At 35.4% G+C, this 22,563-nt stretch overlaps 4 protein-coding genes across 5 annotated transcripts in view; 1 reads left to right on the forward strand and 3 right to left on the reverse strand.

Annotated features, from left to right (window-relative positions):
• Window positions 1–5,845, reverse strand: part of LOC120418586 (uncharacterized) — a 33,650-nt gene extending 27,805 nt beyond the window's left edge. The window contains exon 1 of the mRNA XM_039581033.1: window positions 5,683–5,845. Within this exon, the coding sequence (XP_039436967.1) occupies window positions 5,683–5,737 (55 nt within the window). The 5' untranslated portion in view covers window positions 5,738–5,845. The remainder of the gene's footprint in view (window positions 1–5,682) is intronic.
• Window positions 5,846–9,492: 3,647 nt separating this feature from the next.
• Window positions 9,493–10,862, reverse strand: LOC120418573 (venom serine protease-like). The gene is made up of 4 exons (XM_039581018.2): window positions 10,844–10,862; window positions 10,573–10,787; window positions 10,196–10,517; window positions 9,493–10,135 (listed from the first exon to the last, which is right to left on the reverse strand). The coding sequence occupies exons 1-4, from the start codon at window positions 10,860–10,862 to the stop codon at window positions 9,507–9,509; spliced, it is 1,185 nt and encodes a 394-aa protein (XP_039436952.1). The 3' UTR covers window positions 9,493–9,506.
• Window positions 10,863–11,535: 673 nt separating this feature from the next.
• On the forward strand, window positions 11,536–12,974 carry LOC120418588 (venom serine protease-like). The gene is made up of 3 exons (XM_039581034.2): window positions 11,536–12,054; window positions 12,140–12,242; window positions 12,295–12,974. Exons 1-3 carry the CDS (start codon window positions 11,602–11,604, stop codon window positions 12,930–12,932), a joined length of 1,194 nt encoding a protein of 397 aa, XP_039436968.1. The 5' UTR covers window positions 11,536–11,601; the 3' UTR covers window positions 12,933–12,974.
• A 4,187-nt stretch (window positions 12,975–17,161) lies between these two features.
• LOC120418572 (venom serine protease-like) lies at window positions 17,162–22,430 on the reverse strand. 2 transcript variants are annotated; one of them, XM_052708199.1, is made up of 5 exons: window positions 22,191–22,430; window positions 21,932–21,985; window positions 18,074–18,292; window positions 17,912–18,014; window positions 17,162–17,858 (listed from the first exon to the last, which is right to left on the reverse strand). In XM_052708199.1, exons 1-5 carry the CDS (start codon window positions 22,422–22,424, stop codon window positions 17,227–17,229), a joined length of 1,242 nt encoding a protein of 413 aa, XP_052564159.1. In that variant the 5' UTR covers window positions 22,425–22,430; the 3' UTR covers window positions 17,162–17,226. The 2 variants fall into 2 exon arrangements, with proteins under 2 accessions (XP_052564159.1, XP_052564160.1); XM_052708200.1 differs by lacking the exon at window positions 21,932–21,985.
• Window positions 22,431–22,563: the final 133 nt, after the last annotated feature.

Genomic DNA, 22,563 nt, shown 5'->3' on the forward strand with positions numbered 1-22,563 from the left:
ATTCCACTGTGAAACTGTCAACTTTTCCTGTCCGTATGGAGAAACGAAACGGCCTACTTTTCTCTACCAAAAATAACAGAATGGAAAATTAATACCTTTCAATACCAGTGCTGAAAAGTTGAACTTTTCAACACTAGTATCGAAAAGTAATATTTTTCAATATTTTTTTGTTTTGAACGGTGAATTTACTAAATACATGAATGTTTGACATAAAATTCCATTCTAGAAGCGTTTTTCGAAATGGCAAAAAATGTTGTAAGGAACTCGTTGCAAAAAGAAGATTTTTTCAGCACTCATCGTATTTATCCAACTCGGTAAACCTCGTTGTATAAATGTACGGCTTTAAGTGAAAAAATCTTCAATTTGCAACTTGTTGCATAAACTTCTATTTTTTAATTCCGTCATGATACTACTTTCTTTTCCTGTCATTTCCGAACGACGAAACGGCCTACTTTTCTCTAACAAAAATAGTCGAAATGTATTACTTTTTAATAAGGACTGAAAAATTATAATCTTCAGCACTGACATGAGTGCTGAAAACTTGTACTTTTCAACACTTTTGTCGAAAAGTTTTATTTTTCAATATAGTCTGATTTAAAAGATAAATTGACAAAACAAATAGACATTTGATTTAAAATAACATTCAAAATTGTAATCAAAACTTGATTTTTCCAGCACTTTTCGTATTTATCTAACTCGGTAAACCTCGTTGGATGAATGTACGACTCGTGCAGAAAAAATCTTCTTCTTATAACTTGTTTCTTTAACTACTTCTTTGAAAACACCAACTTTTCCGTGTCTATTTTAAGATAAAAAATGGTCTATTTTTCGTCACCAAAAATAAGAGTGCTTAAAAGTTTATCAAGGCTATTTGAGAGCTGTACACTTCAACTTTTCAGCGCTTGTGTCGAAAAGTAATACTTTTAGGATTTTTGACGCCAAACTAAATTGGGAAAACTAATGCTTTACTGAGATTCATATTCAAAGATGATGTATGGAATGTCCAAAAAAAAATTGACAGAAAAATCGTCTTATTATGAGGGAAAAAAATCCGTTGGCTAAAGAATTAATACTACAGACATGCAGTGCAAACAATTTTTTGACTTCTGATCGAAGAAAGTATGCAAAAAGATGCTCAGATTTCAAAAATATCATTTTTTACAGTAATTTGCAGAAGCTATGGGATATTAGGGTGTAATATCACAATCGATTTTCAAGCATTGTGCGCAAAGCGTTTTACATTTCTATGAGAATTTGTATGGGAAAACACTTTTTTTTTGGATTTTGATATTTATAAAATTCACGCTTCACGCTATATAAAACCGGACTCGTATTCGGTCGCTGTAGAAGGTGCTAAAAGTTGGATTTAATTTCCTTAAAGTTTTACAAAAATGGAAGCAATTGTACGATTTTTTATGTTTTCGGATCATAAATTTCAATGTCACATTGAACCTTTCTCCAAATTGAAGAAAATTATGTTATATTTTTACAGTAAAGCAAAGATGCTTGTCAAGATTTGTTTGAAAAATCATCTTCAGTCCATGTTTAAAAACTTCACAAACGTAAAACCTTCAAAAACCTTTTCGAACACCAATTCAACTCCTCTCCAACAGCTTTCTTCAAGTCCCACAAACTTCCAAGAAGACCACACTCCTGAGACACTCACACACACACACACTCTTTCCCACGCGTTCGCGGACAAGATATTACAAGCCGGGGGAATCCCCCTCTATCTTGTGTCTTGGGCACCAAACCCACCCACACGGACCTTCACCGTCGTCGTCGGTCGTCACAAGACAATGAAGATATCCACGTGCGCAGACGACGACGACGACGACGACCACGTGGAATCCCCGCCGTGTTCGCGGTGAAATTTAATGGCGGGGAAGAAATTTACAACCCATTCAACGCGAGACCGAGCGGAGGCCAGTGCACACGTGCAAAGTCCTTCGCCGAGGTGGTCGTACATCAAGTGCTCGGGAGTGAGCCACAGTCAAAACCGGGCCCGGATTAAATCAAATTATGCATGTGCGCGCCGGGCCAGCCAGCGATGGGGATCGAGTGGAATAATGGCGGCCGACCGAACGTCCGGGAGTCCTGGGTGGCTTGGTGGCTTGGTTACCCGGGGAAGATATTTTTCCTTTTCCAGACTTTTCCGACCGTGCGTAGTCGTTCTGGTTCTGGAGAGGTTAAGGGAAAATCACTGAACTTTAAACGAGGGTTGATTTGGTTAGGGTGCATTAAAAATTAAGTGGAGTCTAGTGAAATGGATTTTTATAATGTAAAGACTTTGAGTATGACCATGGCTATCTTGCCACTTGGCAATAGTGAGTCTATCCCGGAAATTCCCGGGATATTTCCAAAACCGGGAATTTCCGAATCCCGGAAATTGTTATATGGGTAATTCTCTACCAACTCACACGAAATCGGGAAAAGTTGCCCCGACCCCTCTTCGATTTGCGTGAAACTTTGTCCTAAGGGGTAACTTTTGTCCTTGATCACGAATCCGAGGTCCGTTTTTTGATATCTCGTGACGGAGGGGCGGTACGACCCCTTCCATTTTTAAACATGCGAAAAATGAGGTGTTTTTCAATAATTTGCAGCCTGAAATGGTGATGAGATAGAAATTTGGTGACAAAGGGACTTTGATGTAAAATTAGACGCCCGATTTCATGACGTACTCACAATTACGAAAAAACGTATTTTTCATCGAAAAAAACACTAATTTTTTTTTTTAATTCTCCCATTTTCCGTTACTCGACTGAAAAAATTTTTGGAACATGTCATTTTATGGGAAATTTAATGTACTTTTCGAATCTACATTGACCCAGAAGGGTCATTCTTTCAGTTAGAACAAAATTTTTCATTTTAAAATTCCGTGTTTTTTCTAACTTTGCAGGGTTATTTTTTAGAGTGTAACAATGTTTTACAAAGTTGTAGAGCAGACAATTACAAAAAATTTGATATATAGACATAAGGGGTTTGCTTATAAACATCACGAGTTATCGCGATTTTACGAAAAAAAGTTTTGATAAAGTTGGTCGTCATCGATCATGGCCGTTCATGGTCACCCGCGACAGACACGGACGACGAAACAAAGAGAAACGCTAAAAGTAACTTTTTCATATATAGGTATTCGGTGCCCTCTCCCCGTGCCATACCTTCACACTTAGGAGACCCGTTAGGCGGAGTCTTGTCGCAAAAAGAACGATACACGCCTTTGGATCCGTTGACGAAACCGCAAGGTTTAAGAGGGCCACATTATAAGGTGTTACGTCGATTCCGTTTTTTTGGTAGAGAATTACCCGTAGATATATCAGTATTTTAAAAGCGTTTTTGTATGGACAGTAGTGTGCCCAGAATATGGGACTTTTTTTCAAAACCTCGCTCCACAATATGAATATTGTTCCTTGACCTATTTTAGGACTCTGGGCCAAATATGAGCAAAATCGGTCATCATTTACCCATTGATACTCGGAGGTGAAGTTTGTATGGGAAAAATCGAAAAAATGTATGGAAAACCCAAGTTTCTTACGGTTTGGTCTGCAAGGTGCGTTACTTCCATCCAAATATTCCCAAAAGTGAGATTCTCATTGGAAATTTAATGCTCTACAACTTTGTAGAACATACCAAAACTGTTAAACTCGACCCTGAAAAGTTATTAGCGATTTAAGAAAGTCATTTTTGTATGAAAAACATTTTTTTCACCAACTTTAGGCTCGGGTAGCAATGGGTTAATCTTATCCAATTTCGTTCAAAATGCACAGATGCTTAAAATAACCCAAAAAACCGTTTTCCGCTTGTGGAGCAGGGGGTCATTTTTTCTGGGCACCCTAATGGACAGCTACCAAAATTGTATGAAAAATTGTATGGACGAAGCACTGATGAAAAATTACGTCTTTTGTCATAGGAAGAGTACAAATTCGAAAAAATACGGTAATTTGTAAAAAATTTAGTGTTTTCAAAAAAACTCTGATAAATTGTAAATTTTAATTTGTTGATACTTATATTGCAAATTTTGAAAATTTGTGTATTTTCAAAAATATACGGTATTTTGTGAAACTTTTAGTATTTTCAAAAAAAAATCTATTAAAGTGAAAAAAGCATAAAAAAATTCACTTCGCTTGATACCCATATTTCATATTTTGAAAGTTTGAGTATTTTCGAAAAAATATGGTAATATGTGAAAATTTCAGTATTATAAAAAAGCTATAATAAATGGAAAAAACATACAAATTTTCAAATCGTTTGAAAACCGTATTGCAAATTATAAAAATCTGAATATATTCGAAAAAAATACGTGTTTTTGTGAAAATTATAGTATTTCACAAACATACTTTAATAAAGTGAAAAAAAAAACATACATAATTTCGCTTCGTTTGATACCAATATTGCAAATTATGAAAATTGAGTGTTTTCGATAGAATGCGGTATTTTGTGAACAATTTTGAGTACATATTTATTCTTTATTTAACTATCTACATTTTCAAAAAATATATTCTTGGTGAAAGCATTGAAAATTTAACATGATATGGTTGAATTAATCGATTTTAGAAAGATTTTAAAACTGGGTTTTCGTCCACTATAGGCGATAAGATTATCCCCGATAGAATTATCAAAAAAACTATAACGATAAAGATATATTATCGTCCCGACGATAATTTTATCGATTAACAACCTTGAACTTGACCAATAATTAATTTATAACCTATTAAATTAATTAAACAAAAATCGGTATAAGTTATATTATGAATCTTTAAATTTTATCTGCTTGCGAAAAAACGAAGTTGACTTTATAGCTGTCGGCCACCATTGCTAGTACCAACCACTAGTGTCTTCCTTTTTATCTACAAGGACTTCGCCGCCCTGGGCTCCTAAGTGTATGAAAGTATGGCACGGAGCGACGGCGCCGAATACCCATATTTACACAAAGAATTTTAGAGCGCCCGCCGCGGGATTCAAACCGGCGACCTCTGGATTGTGAGTCCAGTGCGCGATCCAATTGATCCACATGGGCGGGACAATAGTATCAGCTTGCTCTACATTATATTTTCGTTTCTTTTTCAAAACAGTAGGAGATTCCAATATGCTAAAGGACATCAACTCCACCAATTGAACTTATTGTTGGTAAACAAACGCCTACACTAATGATCCAAAACACAAAATACTGACCATCTGGTAGCAGGTTTGCTATTCCTCACCCAAAACTGTTACAAACACTTTGAAATGGAAAACTTGCTTCGGAAGCAACATCGTCATTTTTTCGTCACAAACCAAAACCACCACCACTACCAGTAGCGTCATCAGCTGTTCTTTCTTTTTGCGGTTAAGTGACGTATGCGCCATTTATTTGGTTTTGATTTGATTTTTAACATCAAACGTATATTAATTTTTTTTAAAAACCTGCATGGCGTATACGTCACATCACCATGAAAAACGAACGCCACTGCTGGTGTGATGTAAACCTCGTGAACTCTCGATCACGACCACGCCGCCAAAACGGATAGGAATCGTCGCAGATTTTATAAAAATAGCACCACGCAAAACAGAGGAAAAGCCGATTACATCCGAAAATGCGTTTCCAAAATTGGACTTTTTTCCTACGATCGCTTCGAGTATGTACCGGCACCGTATTGATGTTATGTGATTTTTTAAAAGGTGGAAATGGTTGCAGATTGTCACCTTTATCATCCACGTTCATTTTCCAACCAGCGGAACTTTTTCTTCGCTCTGTCATCTTGATTGAATTTACTGTAAAATTATCACTATTTTGAGCAAAACAAACTCTGAAAAAATATTCAAAAAAACACACACAAAACCCTCCCTCGATCCACGATCGACAAATCTTTTCCTCAAACTGATCGCATTTCACGAGGAGGGGAAATTTCCACCGTGAAAAATCGGAAAAAGGCGAATTCATTTTCTCTTGGCAGTGGTCAGTGTGAGTGATAAAAAGAGAGAGAATAAGTGTGTATTGACGGCTTATTTTCACTTTCAAGCCGGCATCGGAAAATCGTTTTCGTGATCGTGATCTTCACAAGCGACTTGTTGAGTTTGCGCGCACAAATTTTCTCGTGAGAGAGGATTGTTTGGAGAGCGAGTCGGCGTTGCCCCATCGAATTTTCCTTGGTTTTCCTTCGCGCTCATACGGCGTCAGCTGTTGCACAGAGGGAAATCTGAGGAAAAATGATGAAAAACCCAAATAAACAAAAGAGGTTTGGAGAAAAAACGGATGATGCAAAGTCGTTTGGGCGCGTCACGACCTGGTTATCGTTTTAAACAGAGTCGACTCGTGAGCAGAGGAGAATGTTTGTGTTTTGACGAAAACACGTGTTAGCTTCAAGGTCGAATGGCATGTGTTTTCCTCAAGTGAAAATTCGTTCATGTAGCATAGTGGTTGCGATACGTTCGATCTGAAATAAGGTATTTGAGCAATTCTCTGAAACATTCAATATTACGCCCTATTGAATTTAAAAAATATATAAAATTTTTTTCGAAAAGATCGGAAAATTTCACGAATGTTTCTTATTTTAACATTGAAATTCGGACCATTAGTTGCTGAGATATCGACATTAGAAAATGGTGGGTTATTTGGGTGAGACTTAGAAAAAATCAATTTTCCTGTTTTTAAATCTTTGCATGGCAATATCTAAGCAACTAAGAGTCGTATCAACAAAGTTCAAAAAAGCAAAATATAGAATATTTTCTCAGCTTTTCAAAAATATTGTTTTCAAAAGTGAGCAAAGATTATCACTATTTTTTTTAATGAATCACTGCTACAATTTTGAAAAAAGTTACCTGAAAATGGCTATAACTTGAAAACGGTAAAGTTGAAAAATTTTCGCGACCGACATTTCGATTTTTTTTTTCAAAAATCGGTATTCTTTCAAAAATTTATAACTCGGTCAAAGATTTTTTGCCCATTCTTGAAGTTTCTGAAAAGTTGGCATTTGATGTCCACTAAAACATATCAGAAAAAAAAAAATAAAAATGGTTTTTTTTTTGTAAATCAAGTTTCAGTGACAAAATCTGAAATTAAAAATCTCCAAATTTTTTTACCGTGTATCATAATTTTTCAGTTTAGTCCTAATCATATCTACAACTTTGCCGAAGACACCAAATCGATCAAAAAATTCCATCATACATCATTTTTGTATGGACAGCTGCCAAATTTGTATGGAAAATTATATGGACAAACTAATGATGCAAAATTGCATCTTTGGGCTTACCGAAGGAACCAAAAAAGTTACAGCCGGATTAAAAAATACAAAAAATTAAATTAAAGAAAAAAGAACGATTTCGTAGAGAATTGCTCATTTAACAAAAATAGAAAAATACAAAAATACAAAAATACAAAAATACAAAAATACAAAAATACAAAAATACAAAAATACAAAAATACAAAAATACAAAAATACAAAAATACAAAAATACAAAAATACAAAAATACAAAAATACAAAAATACAAAAATACAAAAATACAAAAATACAAAAATACAAAAACACAAAAATACAAAAATACAAAAATACAAAAATACAAAAATACAAAAATACAAAAATACAAAAATACAAAAATACAAAAATACAAAAATACAAAAATACAAAAATACAAAAATACAAAAATACAAAAATACAAAAATACAAAAATACAAAAATACAAAAATACAAAAATACAAAAATACAAAAATACAAAAATACAAAAATACAAAAATACAAAAATACAAAAATACAAAAATACAAAAATACAAAAATACAAAAATACAAAAATACAAAAATACAAAAATACAAAAATACAAAAATACAAAAATACAAAAATACAAAAATACAAAAATACAAAAATACAAAAATACAAAAATACAAAAAAAACAAAAATACAAAAATACAAAAATTCAAAAATACAAAAATACAAAAATACAAAAATACAAAAATACAAAAATACAAAAATACAAAAATACAAAAATACAAAAATACAAAAATACAAAAATACAAAAATACAAAAATACAAAAATACAAAAATACAAAAATACAAAAATACAAAAATACAAAAATACAAAAATACAAAAATACAAAAATACAAAAATACAAAAATACAAAAATACAAAAATACAAAAATACAAAAATACAAAAATACAAAAATACAAAAATACAAAAATACAAAAATACAAAAATACAAAAATACAAAAATACAAAAATACAAAAATACAAAAATACAAAAATACAAAAATACAAAAATACAAAAATACAAAAATACAAAAATACAAAAATACAAAAATACAAAAATACAAAAATACAAAAATACAAAAATACAAAAATACAAAAATACAAAAATACAAAAATACAAAAATACAAAAATACAAAAATACAAAAATACAAAAATACAAAAATACAAAAATACAAAAATACAAAAATACAAAAATACAAAAATACAAAAATACAAAAATACAAAAATACAAAAATACAAAAATACAAAAATACAAAAATACAAAAATACAAAAATACAAAAATACAAAAATACAAAAATACAAAAATACAAAAATACAAAAATACAAAAATACAAAAATACAAAAAAAACAAAAATACAAAAATACAAAAATACAAAAATACAAAAATACAAAAATACAAAAATACAAAAATACAAAAATACAAAAATACAAAAATACAAAAATTCAAAAATACAAAAATACAAAAATACAAAAATACAAAAATACAAAAATACAAAAATACAAAAATACAAAAATACAAAAATACAAAAATACAAAAATACAAAAATACAAAAATACAAAAATACAAAAATACAAAAATACAAAAATACAAAAATACAAAAATACAAAAATCCAAAAATACAAAAATACAAAAATACAAAAATACAAAAATACAAAAATACAAAAATACAAAAATACAAAAATACAAAAATACAAAAATACAAAAATACAAAAATACAAAAATACAAAAATACAAAAATACAAAAATACAAAAATACAAAAATACAAAAATACAAAAATACAAAAATACAAAAATACAAAAATACAAAAATACAAAAATACAAAAATACAAAAATACAAAAATACAAAAATACAAAAATACAAAAAAATACAAAAATACAAAAATACAAAAATACAAAAATACAAAAATACAAAAATACAAAAATACAAAAATACAAAAATACAAAAATACAAAAATACAAAAATACAAAAATACAAAAATTCTAAAATACAAAAATACAAAAATACAAAAATACAAAAATACAAAAATACAAAAATACAAAAATACAAAAATACAAAAATACAAAAATACAAAAATACAAAAATACAAAAATACAAAAATACAAAAATACAAAAATACAAAAATACAAAAATACAAAAATACAAAAATACAAAAATACAAAAATACAAAAATACAAAAATACAAAAATACAAAAATACAAAAATACAAAAAAACCAAAAAAAACAAAAAAACAAAAATAAAGAAATTAATATTATGGTTTCAAAATTAATTTGTTTATTTATTTACTTCTCACAGTATTGAATTCCAGGCGTATTCGCCTTAATCCACGTCAAATACGACGTTATTCTAGTATTAACACTCGGACTACTGCTGGCACAGGCAACACCATAGCTGATCACACCAACATGAAACACAACTCCATTGTTGGGATTCGTGTACAAAATCGGCCCTCCCGAGTCGTACTGACAAGTGTCCTTCCCGGCCGTAAACGTACAAAGCTGACTCGCCGTCACCCCGGCCATTTTCGTCCGACACGACTCATTGCTAATCACGTTCAGGCTGACCTTCTGCAAAACCGACGACGTCGGCGCGCCAAAGTCAACCGTTCCCCAGCCGGTCGCCTCCACAATCTGCCCGTTGAACGTGGCCGTTGGCCACTGCCAGGGAAGGCAAGCCGGTCCAACTCCTCGGGTGAAGACGATTTCGTCCCGAGTCCTCACCAGAGCGATGTCGTTGACGGAGGTCTGCGCTCGATAGCCGGTGTGGCTGGTGAAGGTCGTCAGTGGCATCAGGACGGCGTACGGGGAGTCCGTCCCGGTGGACAGGTCGTGGTCTCCGACGAGGAGGACCGTGTCGGCGATCTTCCGGGATAGTAGACAATGGGCGGCGGTGATTGCGTGGCGGTTTGAGACTAGGTAAAATGAAGAAATGAATATGATCTTTCAGGTTAACCACCACCAATCTACGTTACTTATGGTCGCCCCACAGAATGGCTTCCTCGAGGCGATGCTGACCAGAGCGGCCATCATGGGGAACTCGTTGGCCACGGTGGGAGCCCCGTTGACGATCTTCACGACACGGCGTCGACCACAATCGCACGGAGGACGCCGAGCTGCGATCTGACACCTGAATCGACCTCCGGTTGAGGAGGTAAGTGTCCTCAGTGCAACGGTCAGCTTGTTTGCCGTGGATTGAAGCACGAACGTGGCCTGGCCACAATATCTGGACGCATCGGCCAGCAGGGCGTTTCCGGTGAGGGACACTTCCAAGCGATCTGCAGCGCAGTTGGTGCTCTTGAAAATTTTGAAATGTAATTTAGAACCTCGAAATCTAATCAATTACTCCTACCTTAGCAAGGATCACATCGTAACAGTTCAAATAGAGAAGGTAGTTCGTTGGTGCCGTCAATCGCCATCGGCAGTTGGTATTGGCCCTGAAGTAGCCACTGTAGTTTGGAGATTCAATGTAAAGAGTCTCGTCAGCTTGTACGTTACGAATGGTGTCACATCCTGCAAATTGTCCAGAACACCTAACGACTAATTCCAGCAGCAGAAGCCCTAAAACTACACAAAATATTGTTGAAAAATTAGACACGAAACTTCTTTCATGAATAACCAACCGTAGCAATAATAGCCCATTGCACAACCTCTGTAACTCTTGGTCGTGAAATTTCGGTGGCACTGAGGCCGACCACTTCAGAGAAGGTTAATTTTTATCTTGCCCAAAATTTACGACAACGCATCGCAGATAATATCCTCCGTTGATATAATGGACGCATCTTGGATGGTAGGGTAGAGGCACCAATCTTTGATTATCTCTCAATTTCAAACGGTTCTCCAAATTCGAAATTTTTGCGATGAGTATAAAGAAAATGCTTAAACCCAATTTTTGGTATAATATAATAACAGGTTATTTACCAATTAAAACCAACCAAAACAATTTTCCAGCAAACAACTCTTTTGGTGTCCACCCAAAACAAAGCGTTCTCCAGATAACGCACCAAGCCAAGACTGATAACGTAGATATCGCATCAACACCCCAAAACAACAATAAACAACCCCATTTGCACCTGTTTAGAGCACCAATTGTGAGCACACAGAGGAAGTAATTCATCGTGTGCAAGTCCTCGTGTAGGCTACAGCAGACGTCGAGCTTATCAGATGTCCAGAGTTCCGAGTACAGTTTATCAACACAGTCGTTTTATCAGATCAAAGGCGAGCTTTGTAGTTTTGCAGCATCCAGCGTGACGAACGAGTTGTTTGAACAGTTGTTCAGCTTAGACTTCACGAAAGGACTATTCGTTGAATTAACGTCTCAAAAATATGACAATTCAAATTCGACTATCGTGTGCGCCGGACGCTGATCCAGGACTTCAAGATGAAGTCGTTAGCGTTAGCTTTGTTGGTTATTACTTCACTGTTAAAATTAAGTTCCGGCCAAATATCGTACGCCGGATGTGACTACGTGTACAACTTTGAATCTCGGGCGACCGGTAACATCCAATCGCCCAACTACCCCAATTACTACGCTCCTCGGACCAACTGCCGCTTCACGATCCAAGCTCCGGCCAACAACTATCTGTACGCGCAGTGCTACGACATGTACCTACCGTCCAGCTATGGCTGCTACTACGACAAGCTGGTGGTCTCCCCGACGGGAGATTCGACGCTCCGCAATGGGCAGGCGCGTTGTGGTTCGACAACGTTCGACGTGGCCTCGTCCGGGAACAAGATGGTTATCGCGCTGCAAACCTCTAGCATCTACGGTGGACGGTTCCGGTGTCAGATCACGGCGATGCCGCCCAAGTGTAACTGTGGAACGAGGAAGACGGTTGGTTTTCGCTAGTGGCCACTAGATGGCGGGATCTAGTTGAACGCTTATTGAATGCAAGTTAACTTGTCTTTGTTTGTTTTAGCCTTTAATCTTTGGTGGCGTATCAACCCAAGCGAATGAATTTCCAATGGCTGCTGCCCTCATCGATGTCACGTCCAAGGGTCTGGTTTGCGGTGCCACTATAAGTAAAGGATAAAAAAATAGTCCCATAACGATACTAACGCCATCTCCCCGCAGTTACCGACCGTCACGCCCTCACAGCCTCCCACTGTCTAAAAGGCCGTCAAATCTCCAAAACCGCGTTGCTTGTCGGAGACCACAACATGACCTCCGGCACGGACACCACCTACGCCAAGGCGATGCTGATCTCCACCTTCACCATGCACCCAAGTTACAACGAGGCCGCCAAGACCGATGACATCGCACTCGTCCGAACCGTGGACCAGATCGTGTTCAACGCCGGAGTGAACCGGGCCTGTCTTCCCTTCCTGTACTCCAGCGCGAGCTTCGACAACGTCAACCTGGAAGCCCTCGGCTGGGGAACGCTCGACTTTGGAGGCCCCATGGCGCAAGATCTGCAGAAGGTCACCCTGCAGGTGATGCCCCTCGGGACCTGCCGTGCCAAACTCGCCAGCTACGGAGCCGTTCAGGACAACCAACTGTGTACGTTCACCGCCGGCAAGGACAGCTGCCAGTACGACTCCGGAGGTCCCCTGCTCTACACCAACCCCACCGGCAACACGGTCTACGCCGTCGGAGTCATCGACTACGGAATCGCGTGTGGCCTCAACTACCCCAGCGTGAGTGCCCGCGTGACGTCCTACTTGGGCTGGATCGAGGCCAACACGGTCGGGTTCACTTACTGCGAGAAATAAAACGCAGTTGGTGTGGTGCAAAATGTTTGAGAAAATAATTAATTGTGGCCTTTCATTTGGGATTCCGGGCGCACACTTTGAACTAGCAACTGGGAACAACAGTACAATTGTGGTGCGATAAGGAATGGTGGAACATGACCCGTGGTAAGAATGGTTTGTTGCCTGGTTCAGTTTTGTTGGGCTGTTCCCCGAAGCAAGAGCTAGTAACGAAAGGGTTTTGGTTTTATTGCATGCCTTTTTATTGCCTTATCAATCTGTTACATGAAATAGCGTTTCTGTTTTCATGAGTTGAATTTACAATATGAAATTTTATTTTTATAAATCAGAGAGCATTCTGATTACAAGTTTTGTTCTTAATATTGTAAAAGTTTTTGTATTAAAAAGATTAGATAAAAATTTAATTATTTTTCTCACAAATTTCCTTTTGATTGCACTTTTGTTCCATGCAATAATTTAAAGTAATGGATGTAAAGTAATTTTATTCATTTAAAAAAATATTAATGGTATGAGCAAATCTCTACGAAAACGACCAATTTTATTTTTTGTATTTTTTTATAAGGATCAAATTTTGTGGGGCCATTTTTGAATAAGTGCATCTTTTTCAAGATATAGCCAACGTCATCAGGGGTGACATTGGGTCTAGGGCAGGCCTGCCCAACCTTTTTGGCTTAATTTTCTTATTTTTGATCGTCAAAATTACAATTGTTCATTTTTTCATGGTTTATTTGATGAAATCGGTTCTCAGATGACCAGTGAACATAACTTTGACAAAAGCCCGCGGGCCGGACCAATTTTTCACTTAAAACTTACATAAAAACGACTTGCAAAAATATTTTTTCAAACTTTTGTCAAAGTTATGTTCACTGGTCATCTGAGAACCGATTCCATCAAATAAACCATGAAAAAATGAACAATTGTAATTTTGACGATCAAAAATGTGAAAATTGAGCCAAAAAGGTTGGGCAGGCCTGGTCTAGGGGGTGAGATTGAGTCATACAAATTTCAGCATTTTTGTATGACCCAATCTCACCCAAATTCAAACTCAAATCGGTTTTATTGGTGCATAGTTCTTTTTAAGATCATAACAGAGTTTTGGAGTTCCTTTCAGCTGTGTGTTGCATCTTAGTCCATTTTGGAACTTTTTTTTAACTAGGGCACTAACAAGAGTAAGAAAAAATTAAAAAAAACTTATAAAAAACCCAATCTCACCCCTGATGACGGTACTTCAAATTTAATTTTAACTGAAAAATTTCCATTTTTCGATTTTTGAAAACAATGTTCAAGATTGTCTATTCCTGTAATATGGTTTTCGAAAAGTTCGGAAAATTTCCAATAAAATTTCCTAAGAGGCATTGAAGATTGAACCTCAGCTTGCTGAAATACAGCGAATAAAAGAAAAAGAACAAAGAAAATTGAACTTTTTTTAAGTCTCATGCAAACATTCACACATTTTCTAATGCCAGCATCTCAACTACTACACTCAACCCCCGGTGGTTGGTCACTTGTTCGTTTGACACTTTTTTAGTTTGTACCCCGTTGGTTGGTCAAAGTCAAACTAAAAAGTGACGAACTGTCACTTTTTACACGGCGCTCACGCACACTATCAAAACAAACGTTTGGAAGTATATGTGAACTCCGTGTAAAAGGGGTGTCAAACTAAAAAGTGACCCCGTTCGTTTGACAACAGTTGGTGTCAAACCATCGGGGTTTGAGTGTAATGGTCCAATATTCAATGATGAAAAATGAAACATTTGTGAAATTTTATGATCTTTTCGATAAAAATATTTTGAAATTTTTGGGATCAAGACTAACATTTCAATAGGGCCAAACATTAAATATTAGGGTCACTTGAAATGTTAGTCTTGATTTCAAAATTTTCAAAATATTTTTTTCGAAAAGATTATACAATATTATGCTTGGTACTGTAATAAGTACAATTTTTTTTGTAAGCTTCATGACAGTTTGTTAAATGTTCACTTTTTTTTAATTCGTCGTGTTTTTAAAGGAATAATTTTGACCAAATTTTCCAAGGTCATTATTTTGGCTTTAAAATGTTTTTTTTTGTAATTTTTTTTAGTAAAATGAACAACCATGATCGACGACGATCAACTTTTTCAAAACTTTTTTACGTAAAATCTCGACAACTCGTGATGTTTATAAGCAAACTCCTTATGTTTATATATCACAATTTTTGGAATTGTCTGCTCTACAAATTTGTAGAACATTGTTATACTCTAAAAAATAACCCTGCAAATGACATGTTCCAAAAAATTTTACAGTCGAGTAACGGAAAATGGAAGAGTTTTTAAAACTTTTTTAGTGTTTTTTTTAATGAAAAATACGTTTTTTCGGGATTCTGAGTACGCCATCGAATCGGGCGCCTAATTTTATATAAAAGTACACCAAATCTCTATTTCAACACCGTTTCAGGCTGCAAATTATTGAAAAACACCTCTTTTTTCGCATGTTCAAAAATTGAAGGGGTCGTACCGCCCCTCCGTCACGAGATATCAAAAAATGGACCTCGGATTCGTGATCAAGGACAAAAGTTTCACGCAAATCGAAAAGGGGTCGGGGCAACTTTTCCTGATTTCGTGTGAGTTGGTAGAAAATTACCCTTTAATGACAACCAAAATTTATATTTTCACGAAAAAATCAATTTGTATTCAATTTAGAGCAAACTATGATCTTTTAATTTGCTCTACCCCAAATTCATAAACTTTTTATTATAAATTGTTATTATAATTTATCGAAAGAAACATTGATGGTAACTTTACTAATGGTCAATTTGATGTAACCAATTCAATTGGCACATTTTTAGGCAGAAATTTGTAAGCAAAGTTTTCAATGAAACTCCTTTTTACCCCAGTTCATGTTTTAAAAATATAAATTATTATTCAAAACAAGTCTTGCTGGTTAAATTATATTTGAAAAATAAATTGAAATCCTATCAATATCACACCCGTTTACGGTTATTCAATGAACGAATATTGAAATAACTCGAATTCATTTGTTTAAACATCTTGTATGTATTTGTGGAATGTTGGGTTGAATCCAATATCTTTAAATAAATAACAGCAGTACTACTAAGATTTTCTCCCATTCAATTTTCCCACTGTCTCGCGCCAGCAAATTCCAAATAGCAGATTATGACAGCTCATTAAACGGTTAAACACCTTCTAATTCAAATGCTTCGCGCACCAATTAAGCCGCACATTTGAAATGCCAATTTAACTTTCGAACTTTCATCGCTGAAATTGTCACAATAATGCTTTTATCATTTTATTGCGAGGGGGGAGGGGTTCCCCCACCCTTGAATTTCCACCCACCACAAACAAGCCTGTTCTGTAGAACATTGTGCTGCAGCACGAGGCATCATAAATTGTCTTGTTTTCCCACGACCAAAGGGAAAATTTCCAAGCGCGCTGCTTCTTCAGCCAAGCTTTCCCTGTCAGTGGCAGCTGAGCTTAATATTTATTCGCGACCACCACCACCAGCGCCACCACCCGAATGGTTGACGACGTCGACAACAATTCTGTACGTGAAGCGCATAGAAAGCTGAAGATTCTATTGTGAATTTATTTTACATACTATTAAAAAGAAAGAGGCCTCTTTTTTGGGAGCAATAACGCCTAACCGGGGGTTTCTTAAAGCTCCGCGATGGGAAAAGCTCAGCGTGAAAGGCTAAGTCTGGTCGAGTCAATGGGGAGATTCATTGCCTTTGGTTAGGTAGGGGTGTCAAAGTTTGGAAAAGCTTTTTGAAAATTAATACTGCAGAGTTCGAAAAAAAAAAGTTGAAGCAATTTTCGAAAACAAGAAATTATTTTCGATCACCCCTACCCCGAATCCAATAAAGAACGCATCCCCAGCCGAACGCGGTGGGTGCAAAATGGGAGATAACCTTTCCAGTGCCATTGCCGCACAGTTTATGAAAGTGGGCGTTAGGAGGCCATAAATTTTCCACATACACAAATTTTACGCCCCCAGTCGTACCCACCGAATCAGCAGCGAGGAGGTTTCTAGGTTGTTGGAGCAACGAGGGACCCTTTTCAACTAAACCAAAACTCATCATAACAGTGGCACACACACGTTGCTCAATGAAAAGTAGTAACGAATGCCAAGGATATTCATAACTCATTTTGGAAAGAGTTGAAATTTAATTTTAAGTTAAAGTTAAGTTCTCAAGAACAAGTTTTCTTGAGACTATCCCATAAATTAAAACACTTCAATCATGGTGAAAACCTCAATAAAACCCTCTTTTATTACTTCAAAATAATCAAACCAATTAGTAGCTTTACATAAAACAGTAAAACGAGTCGGGACTGCTGGCCATAATCCAGTCCAAATACTCTGTGACCCTCGTATTAACGCTCGGCTTCGTCGTGGCACACGCGTACCCATAACTCACAATCCCAACCTCGTACAACCGACCACTTCCCGCCTCCGTAAAATACAGCGGCCCTCCGGAATCCGCCTGACACGTGTCCTTCGTCGGCGTGTAAGTGCACATCTTCTGCGGACTCATCACGGAGTTCAACCTGCTCGAACAGTCCTGGTTATCGATAACGTTCAGATCGACCTTCATGAGCACGTTCGAGGAGGGTCCTCCAAAGTCCAGATTGCCCCAGCCGCAAGCCTCGACGGAATCGCCACTGAACGAAGCTCCCCGGAACTTCCACGGAAGGCAAACCGGACCGACTCCGGCGTTGAACTGGATTGGTTGGAGGGTTCGCAGCAGCGCAATGTCGTTCGCTACTGGGTTCATCGTGAAGCCGGGATGACCTATGAACTGCGCTAGGACGTAGGCTTGGGCGTACGAGGTATCCGCTCCGGTTGTCAGGTTGTGGTCGCCGACAAGCAATACGGTGTCGTCAACGTTACGATTGAGCAAGCAGTGAGCTGCCGTCAGTGCGAATCTCTCTGAAACTGAACAGCAAATTTAATTGAAGTTTTTGTACGTACATTTGACCAAACAATACTTATCGTAGCACCACATACAACACTCTTGGTCTTCACATCGATCATAGCTGCCATCATAGGGAATTCATTTACAGCGGTTTGAACTCCGTTGACAATCCTCGTCTAAAAATCAAATTTTACTAACATGTCCTCGAAATAAACAAAAAAAAACCCAAAATCACCTGCTTCTTCCGTCCGCAGCTGCAACTCGGTTGAATCAGCGACATTCGGCACAGGAACTTTCCACCGCGGCTGGTGGGGGAAGACCGTAGCCGCAGGAACAAACTGTTGGCGAAAGATTTCTCTTGAACTGTACCCGCGCCACAGTACGTGTAAGCGTCGGCCAGGTCCTCACGGCCGGATGGTGAAATGTAGACTGCGTCGATCTTGCAACCGGTGCTCTGGGGAATAGATTGGACATCACGAACAAAAAGAGTTTCTTAAATTTACACAATAATGAATCTCATAAAAAAAATTGGCTTTTTTTTTGTCCTAATGAAATTTGCATTAAAACCCTTTGAGATACAAATTTACGACGTTTCGATTATTTTCTCTCCTTCCCATGATTTGTTCGAGCTTATATTGATTTTTGTTTAGTTTTTAAATGTAAGTAGAAAAAGGCAACAAGGAAATTTTCACGAATTCCAAATTTCAATTGATTTTTATCATAGTAGGTCTATTTATTTGAATAGGAGATGAAGGCACGAAAAACAAAATAATTGTCGCGTTGAAATCTTTGTTTAAAATTTATTAATAATTTTCAAAATATTCCAGACTCGATAATCCGAAAATTCGATTATCCGAAGGATTGTATGAGACTTCAAATAATCAAGTCATAAACAAAAAAAAACTTTTTTTAATTTTTATTTTTATTTAAAAATAAAATTCTTCTTCTGCGACACCAGTCCAGTCAAATTTGAATAGTTTATTAAATTACGAAATGCATTTTTCCAATATTTCATCACGGTCATTTCGATCGCCATCTTGGATTTAAAATTCTAAATAACTTTAGAGTAGTTTAAGTCATGCTTAACCTCAACAGTCAAAATATGAAAACAAACATAAAATTGTGATTCGATTATTCAAAGTAAATATTTTCCAAGGTCTTAGGATATTTAATAGTTAATATACTGTAAAAGATGAATATTAGTTTTTCATTCAATAATTACTACAAATATTGTATTTAAGAAAATACTACAAACATATTCTGGCATTTATTTCGACTTATTATTGAATTATTAAGCAATTAATTGTATGATACACAGAAAAAAAAAATGATGGTAATATTCATCAGGAAATGGTGACAGATTTTGTGGCAAAAAAAATGATTAATTTTACCCCAGAAAATGATGAATTTTCATCAGTTTTTGATGAATATTCATCAGGTTCACATTTTTACACATTTTTTATGTAATATTACTCAAAAATAGAGTTAATATTCAACCTACCAAATTTTCAACATTCCAAAATTCAACTTTTTTTTCTGTGTAAATATTTAAATCTGTTTATTACAAAGAAAAAATATTTCTTGAGTCCTATTTTTTATCAGAAAGAGGAAGACTTTAAAACTTGAAATGAAATTTGTATTGGATTTAAAGATGGAAAAAAATACCAAAATTTTTAAAAGTATTCTGATTTCCTTTTCATTGTTTGTTAAATTTGCCTTACTCAATTCATGAAATCAGTAAAGAGCTCAATATAGTAAAAAATTAATTTCCTCAAAAATATCGCAATTTTTCGAGATTTTTGAATATGTTTTTTTTATTTAGATTATTTTTTTTCCATGCATTCTCTACAGCAAAAGAAGCAATTTTTCATCATTATTTTTTCCATACAAAGTCCCATACAATTTTGCGGACTAGTTACACGAAATGGATAATATCCATATATATTATGTAGGAAAGAATTTTCGGATCGAATTGGTGTCTTCAGCAAAGTTGTAGGTTATGATTGGGACATAAAAAATATTAATGTACGAAACAAAAACAAACGATATTTTTTTTCGTTGAAAATTTCATTTCCAAAATAAGTATTTTTATCACCAGCGATTGTTTTTGTATGTTAAAAGACATCATTCACGCTAGAGTTAGGGATGGTAAAAAATATAGTACCAAAAATTGAATTTTTGAAAAAAAATAGTTTTTGTGAAAAATCTTTAAAAAAAATAATTTTTAAATGCTAAGTAGAATTTGCAATCAAAAATTACTTTACATTATTTTGTTAAAGTTCACCGTTTTCAAGTTATTAGATTTTTTTTCAAGTAAAAAATATTTTATAAAGGAAGAGCATCCCAGCAAAAATTATTTCCAAAAAGCCGACAATCCAAACAATCCAGAAATTTTCTCTCTCTGATTTTGTTGATTGGGATGCTGGTTGCTGAAGTTCAGCTTCCTAAAATTTACATTTGGAAAAAAATAATCTCAAAGTTTCTGAAATCTGAAATTTTAGCATAAATTTCAAAATCCAGCCCATAATTTGAAAATGTGGAAAAATAAGTGATTCTGTCTCTTTCAAAAGGTTAATAAAAATTCTAAAATTTCAAAAATATTTATATACAAAAAAGCAGAAAATTTCACAAAATAGCAGAAGATTTCCGGAATAATTTTGATAGAAAAGAGCAAAAAAATTTACAGAAGATTTATTTTTAGATACAAAATCGGACCAATGATGAAAATGAGATATACTAAATTTTCACCAAATTTAAAATTAAAGAGGCAAAGTAAAAAAAGTGTAGGAAATATCTCAGCCTTTCGGATAGATTTTTTTTGCAGGGATGATTTTCCTTCATAAGTTTTTTTTTGCGTAAGGTTTCTATTGCAAATTTGATCTTGCATTTTGAAATGATGTTTGAAAAATTGTTTGACAGTAATATAGATATTTTTTCCGAAAATCAATTGTTTGTGATAGCTGACAGAACACTCCAATCATCTTCACCACGACAACCTGATTTTTACATTCTACTTTCGTTCGTTTCACACACAAAGGAATGAGTGCTACGCAAAGTCACTCACACAATCATTGACTTCCTTCCAGGAGAAAAATCGCTTAGAGAGCGGTCGTTTGACATTCTACCGAGATTCCGATCATCTCACCACGCAGCATACACTAGGAAGAGAGAGACAAAAACAAGAGAAAGAGAAAGAGCACGTTGTCTCGTTCGGGCGGCTGCTTGAGTGGTGCTCATTTTTCGTTCGTTTCGTCTTCGTGTTTACGTTCACTGACCGTCGCCAAGCAATGACGGTCATGATAGGCGTTGTGTGTCAGCGATCAAATCTCGATTAAATTTTCAAAAGGCCCTATCTGCATAGGAAACCCATGAGGGATAGGTTGTTTTGAAAATTTAATCTAGAAATATCGTTTTGGGAAATGATCGCTGACAGAAAGTTCTATCGAATATCGATAGATCCCTTTTCAAGCATTGCCTCCGATAACAGATTGTGCAGTCAAATAATTTTATTCTGCTTTTTCGAAAGTTTTTTTTTAATTGTTAGCTATATAATATAATATTTGTTGGCAATAATCAGAGATCACTTTCATTTGTTTCATTACTTTTTGAGCATCAACAATTGTTTAAAAAATGATTTTTGAGAAATTTTTAGGACGAAAGCCTTCTAATAGTTGGGTAGAGTTTAAAAAAAAGTTTGATTCACATCAAAATTAAAAACAATACTGCCAAAGATGTGATTATAAGATTATCTGAATCATATAACTCATAATAATTGGATAAAATCAGTGGACGAACAGAAAATTTTCACGATTTAGGTTTTCCGTGAAATCTTGTGAAGCTCATAATTTTTTTCCAAGATATATTTTTTTCAAAATTTCCGATGTCTTTCATGTTTTGGTACGATTTTCAGAAACTGCCTAGATGACAACTTATTTTATAGTAAAGCAATGTTTAAAAATATCAAAAATAACCTCCACTTGTAACTATTTACTTTGTTGAGAATTTGTTCGATTTCTAATTGATCTACGATATTGCTGATGTTTTAAAGAAACAAACCTTAACCAACAATTTTAACTTAATTCAAAGTACTCACATTATCCGGCCGCTTGTGAGGCTTGTGTGGCATCGGCGGTGGAATCCGAAATTTCTATCACGTCAGAACACAGTTGAAGTTTAGCTAAATTTTGATTCGAATTTAAGCAACCCAGTCCATAATCCACTACCAACCACATCACCATCAATTTTTTGGCCCCTAAATCTATCTTATCAATATTGAATTATTTTTCAACTATTTTTTATCTGTTAGTCATTCCGTAAATCTAAATAAGTATTCACAACTAAATTCAACTTACGCTCGGAATCTGAAACACATCGCAGGTAAAGTTAATCCTGTACCCAAACGGCGCATTAATCCTGTACGAACACTGCGTGTTTGGCGGGTAAAACAGCGGAAACTGTGGCGAAGGTAGATAATAATCCGACCCAAATTTCATATCCAGCGAGTAATAGCACTGTTGCTGACCCTGCACCACCTCGACCACCACCACTAAAACTAGAACTAAACCGGCGAAACTTCTAAACCACATGGCTTGACTCTGGCACCGACCCCAAACTAAGCCTTCCCGCTGGGCACCTGGTCGCTTAAATAGCCAGAACGCCTCAGGTGGTGACATCCACAATCTCTATACGCAGAACAACAACGACAAAAAAAAACGAACCTTATAT

Source organism: Culex pipiens, chromosome 2, assembly GCF_016801865.2.
Source record: "Culex pipiens pallens isolate TS chromosome 2, TS_CPP_V2, whole genome shotgun sequence".
Taxonomy (NCBI): domain Eukaryota; kingdom Metazoa; phylum Arthropoda; class Insecta; order Diptera; family Culicidae; genus Culex; species Culex pipiens.